At 31.7% G+C, this 4,924-nt stretch overlaps 1 protein-coding gene across 1 annotated transcript; it reads left to right on the top strand.

Moving 5' to 3' along the window:
* The first annotated feature begins 847 nt into the window (after positions 1-847).
* LOC149266693 (blue copper protein-like) lies at positions 848-3,619 on the top strand. Its single transcript, XM_089397223.1, has 2 exons — positions 848-1,102; positions 2,868-3,619. The coding sequence occupies exons 1-2, from the start codon at positions 937-939 to the stop codon at positions 3,278-3,280; spliced, it is 579 nt and encodes a 192-aa protein (XP_089253349.1). The 5' UTR covers positions 848-936; the 3' UTR covers positions 3,281-3,619.
* Positions 3,620-4,924: the final 1,305 nt, after the last annotated feature.

A 4,924-nucleotide genomic window follows, 5' to 3' on the forward strand; every position in this document is an offset into this window, starting at 1 on the left:
TTTTTCTGTCACTAAAGGAAATATGGTAAAATGGTAATGACCCAAGACCCAGATGTATTTGGTAGGAGTTAAAGCCTGCACCGTTACAGACCACTAATGGTTTAATTCCAGGTGGCATGGTTTTCTTTCAATAATAGTGATGAATTCCAAGCCGCATGGTTTTCCTTCAATAACAATGATGATTCAACTCAGTAAATGATAATTGTCAATAGTAAGTTTAAGAATTGAATTATGATAAGTTTTCCTATTATTTTTATATATAAGTTATAATTCAAATAAAAATAATTTTTATCTATAAAAGATTAATATAAAAGATTAATAAAATAGAAAAAAAATGAAAAAGACTTTAATCTATCTTGAATCCATTAAATTTGTAACGAAGACAAATTACCGGATAGACCTGGAAAAAACTAATAAAACATTGAGGTAAACCAGTGAAGGAACATGAATGAAAATATTGTAATGGGGGCACATGCACTTTATACCCACTCTGTAATAAAATATGTCAAACTCTATAAAGTGATGTTCAGTCTGACATTCCGTTTCCATGTCGATCACTAACGCTCGTTAGCGTGTATATATAATATAAAGTGGTTGAGTTAAAGCCTGTAAAAGCGCTTCATATGCGTGTGGGGGATGTGTAGGAGATCGAGTCGTTGGAACTATATAGTGACACCGTTCTACTCTTTCATACAACATAGACTTTTCATCGAAGCATTAGGTGAACGAATCCATGACATACACAACTAATTAACCAACTCTACCAAACTGACCAAAAGATAACTGGTATGAGAAGGAAAGGAATATAATATTTGAGGGTAAGCGAACGTCGATATTCTTATCATCTCCACAGATATATATATGTATATACGTCGCGCGTTTTTTCCATCGAGAAAATCAAAGGTTTTGTCAATTCAGTTGCAGGAAGAATAAGACATGGGTTCAGCAATAGTCATAGTTTTGTCGGTTGCAATGGCGATAGCCATGGTTATACCCTCTGAGGCGACGCAGTACACGGTGGGAGGCACTGCCGGATGGGACGCCAGCACTGATTTCAATTCTTGGTTAATGAACAAGACATTTGCAGTGGGTGACACTCTCGGTATGTAAATATGATATATTGCTGTATGACGAGATTAATTTGTTTTGCATCTGGCTTCCAGGTTTGAAGTTATGGTTGAAAGTTTGCGATTTCTAGCGTGCGACTATTGGTTAGGTTATCATTATTATAGGCATACAAGTTAAATGGGCCATATATTTTGTTTTCTTGGTGGTTGGTTTGATTTATGGAAATCGCCATATATTTTGTTTTCTTGGTGGTTGGTTTGATTTATGGAAATTTGATTTTGAATTATATAGTTTACTTAATATTCAAGGAATTAAAGCGGTTAGTTACTATTAACCCATCGTCTTTGACATAAATTTAATGGGTAATGAATGAAATTTATTATTTTAAAAATCATGTTTCATTGCCGATTTCAAGAATATCTCAGAATCGGATGTTTATCGCAAATTCTAAGAATATCTCAAAATTTGATGATCAGAAAAGAGATCAAAAGAAGTCAATTATTTGTTTTACTTCTCTGTTAACCATCAGATTATGAGAGATATTCCATCAGATTACATAAAAATGCTCATTTATTATTTACTGAAATCCCTTTTTTTTGTAATGGTTTGTTTCCATATAAAGCATTCTTATTTCCATTATGAATTAAAGAAAATATTCTGAAATCTGACTAGAAATTCTCAAATTTTCTTAAAATCCCAGGTCGTGAAAAGCTAAAGGCACATATCCTTATAATTTTCAAATTACATCTTATTATTCTTAATTAATCATTTCATTGTGGTTCATTATCTAAACATATAAATTAAATGTATGATGAATGTTTGTGTGTTAGTTTTACACCTGAGAAGTTGAACCTTGAATTATATGATTTACATAATACTTCATGACACATATTATTCATTATAATTTTTAATTTGTTCAATTTTTTTTATATAGACTAACATGTTTCAGAAAAATAAGATTAGTTATCATTCTAGTTATTGTCCTTTACATAAAATAAATAGATCAAGAAATAAATTAATTGTTTGTTTGACCTCTCTCCTATCTAAATATTCAGTCAAATTACATAAAAAAATTCTATTTATTATAATTGATTTTTTTAAATAATAATTTATTTCATTATACTTTATATACACTTATAAAAGCATTCTTATCTGGATTTCAAATTAAAAAAAAAAAAAAAATATTCTGAAATTTGAAATTCTAAAATATTATCAAAATATTCTCCAAATCTAATTTTAAGAGAAATTCTTCGGCATAAATCACAAGATAAATCATTTGCCAACGCGTTTCGAACCAACTAGTGTGGTTCCTGACGATGAACCACACTAGTTGGTTCGAAACGCGTCGGCAAATGATTTATCTTGTGATTTACGCGGAAGAATTTATCTTAAACTTGATATGGATCACAGAAGCCTCAATTCAACAATTCTCCAAATCTGTAATATAGAAAAATTCAGCGCACATATCCTCATAATTGTCCAGAAGTTGTGGTCCAATTATATAGTCTGAAAGTTTGGTCCTATAAGTTTTGTCATCCAATCCTAAACAAAACTATGTATAAGAGCTGCTCCCACACATATCCTCATAATTGTGAGGAAAATGTGGTCCAACTATATAGGTCTGAAAGTTTAGTCCTATAACTTTTGTCATCCAATCCCAGACAAAACTATGTATAAGAGCTGCTACCTATATGGTTTATTAGATTTATTAAATTGAAAAAATAATCGTTTTTATTTTCAAATTACATCTTATTATTCTTAATTAATCATTTCATTTGTGTTTCATATGTTTTTCACAGTTTTCCAATATTCGTCGCTGCACAGCGTAATGGTGGTGGACAAGTCGGATTATGATTCCTGCCAGACGAGCAACGCCCTGCAATCGTTCACCGACGGCAACACGCAGATCAAGTTATCGAAACCCGGCAGCATGTATTTCATATGCGGAACTCCCGGCCACTGCGTCGGCGGTATGAAGATGGGCGTGAACAACATTCAGGCCGCCACTGCCAGTAGTCCTAGCAGTCCGCCAGGTGCCTCGGCCTCGCCTTCGAAACCCACCCCTACTACTCCCTCCACCACCTCTCCTACCACTCCTGCTAAACAATCGCCAGTTGGGAAGAGCGCTGCCACCTCGATTTCACATAGCCATGGGAACTTTTTTGGAATCGTTATTGCGGTGGTCGGATTACTATTGTCATCATTCATCTGATTTATTGGAAGTTCAGCCAGGCCAGAGGCAGTGCTTGTAGCCAGGCAGGAGACTGTTCGTAATGTGATTTGGTGAAAAACCAGTATTTATTAATAAGGTTGTAACCTGTGTTTTATAGACTGAACAGCTGTTCTTTCTTTTTCAATTTGTATGGCTCAATAAATCCTAGTTCTTAGCGGACACTGTCAAATTTCTCCTCTTTGTTTTGGCTGGAACCCTACCAATATTTGAAAATGAAACGTGGCTTGATTGTGTTGTGAAAGTCTCCACCTAAACCTTCTTGTACAAATATTGTATTATAATTTTGATTATTAAATTGCAGATTGGTTACTTGTGTTCTGGAACAGTCTCCAAACCCTTAATTGTGTTCTAGAAGAGTGTCCACATAAACCTCTGTGTGCAAATATTGTATTATAACGTTCTGACTATTTATTTTCAGATTGGTTACTTGTGTTCTGGGATAGTCTCCAAACAAACCCTTGTTCTCGGAATATTTTATCATAACATTTTGTTTACTAATTGTGTCGAGATTTCATGTACTCTTAATAAAAGAGAAGTGAAAAACAAGTGTCTATCTAAAGGTTGTTGCAACTTGCAATAGAAAGGATACTGTCATTTCTTAGGAAGTCTAGATTTTATAAAGTTTTAAGAGAATACATGGTTTCCTGCTGTAATTTCTATTTTTTATTTTATTTTGCATTTCTGAATGTAAAAAAGTATTAAAAATGTTAAAAGAAAACCAGCAAAAAGTGCTAAATGAAAACAACTGTCTTGTTAAAGTTAAGTATGAATTCCCTTTTCATACATAATGTTATAGAGGGTGGATAATTTCCATTTCGGTTTCCAGCAAATAAAAAAATACTTCCCTAACAAATATTTCACTATTTTAATCCCTGTTTTAAAGTTCAACTTATTAATGTAAGAATTACTGTATGTAATTAATTATCAATAAAATAAAATAAAAAATATTTCATATTTTAGGATAATTATAAAAACATTTTATAAAAAAAAAATATGAAAACATATATAAAAAGAAATATTAATATTAAAAATAATTTAATATTATAAAATTTTTGATATTTAATTTTTAATATTTTGTCCATAGGTTTATATATATGAACTTTAGATGAGAGAAGGTTTGTTGATTTGTTTTTAAATTGATGGCCTAGATTGATTATCAAGGGATATACTCAACATATGATTCTTCTTAATGTTTATTAGTAATTGTTGTGTATTACAGAGTTTGTTAGGTTTCATTGGCTTTTAATAATTTTAAAAAATTAGATTCATGGTTCCCCATCCACTAATTTCCTAGGGATTTGAGATTATTCCAATTCTAATAAGTTCCTCATTAGTATTTATAACATTCATTTATATATAAGAAAATATATAATAAGATATTTTCCTACGTCTTCACTATGGTGCAAATAAATTCCATCCATTCTTGCATTAAGATGTCCCCCAATGTGTTCAAAGGTCATATTGTCTACTCGAATCTTCTACTCACTTTGGAAGAATGTGGACTACACGTTGTGAATGTTAGGTCTTCTTCGATTAATAACAAATTTTTCCGTACCATGTATAATAAGGTATTTTCCTATAATCATGACAACTTACTTCCCTATCTTGTTTACAAGTATCTGA

Source organism: Pinus tabuliformis, chromosome 6, assembly GCF_031772625.1.
Source record: "Pinus tabuliformis cultivar Carrire ecotype Pingquan chromosome 6, CPIR1, whole genome shotgun sequence".
NCBI lineage: Eukaryota > Viridiplantae > Streptophyta > Pinopsida > Pinales > Pinaceae > Pinus > Pinus tabuliformis.

Excerpts from the sequence above, each read along its gene's own strand:
- LOC149266693 (XM_089397223.1), top strand. The coding sequence starts at position 937 with ATGGGTTCAGCAATAGTCATAGTTTTGTCGGTTGCAATGGCGATAGCC. Across the intron at positions 1,103-2,867 it reads TGCAGTGGGTGACACTCTCG|TTTTCCAATATTCGTCGCTG; the intron begins GTATGTAAATAT and ends TGTTTTTCACAG.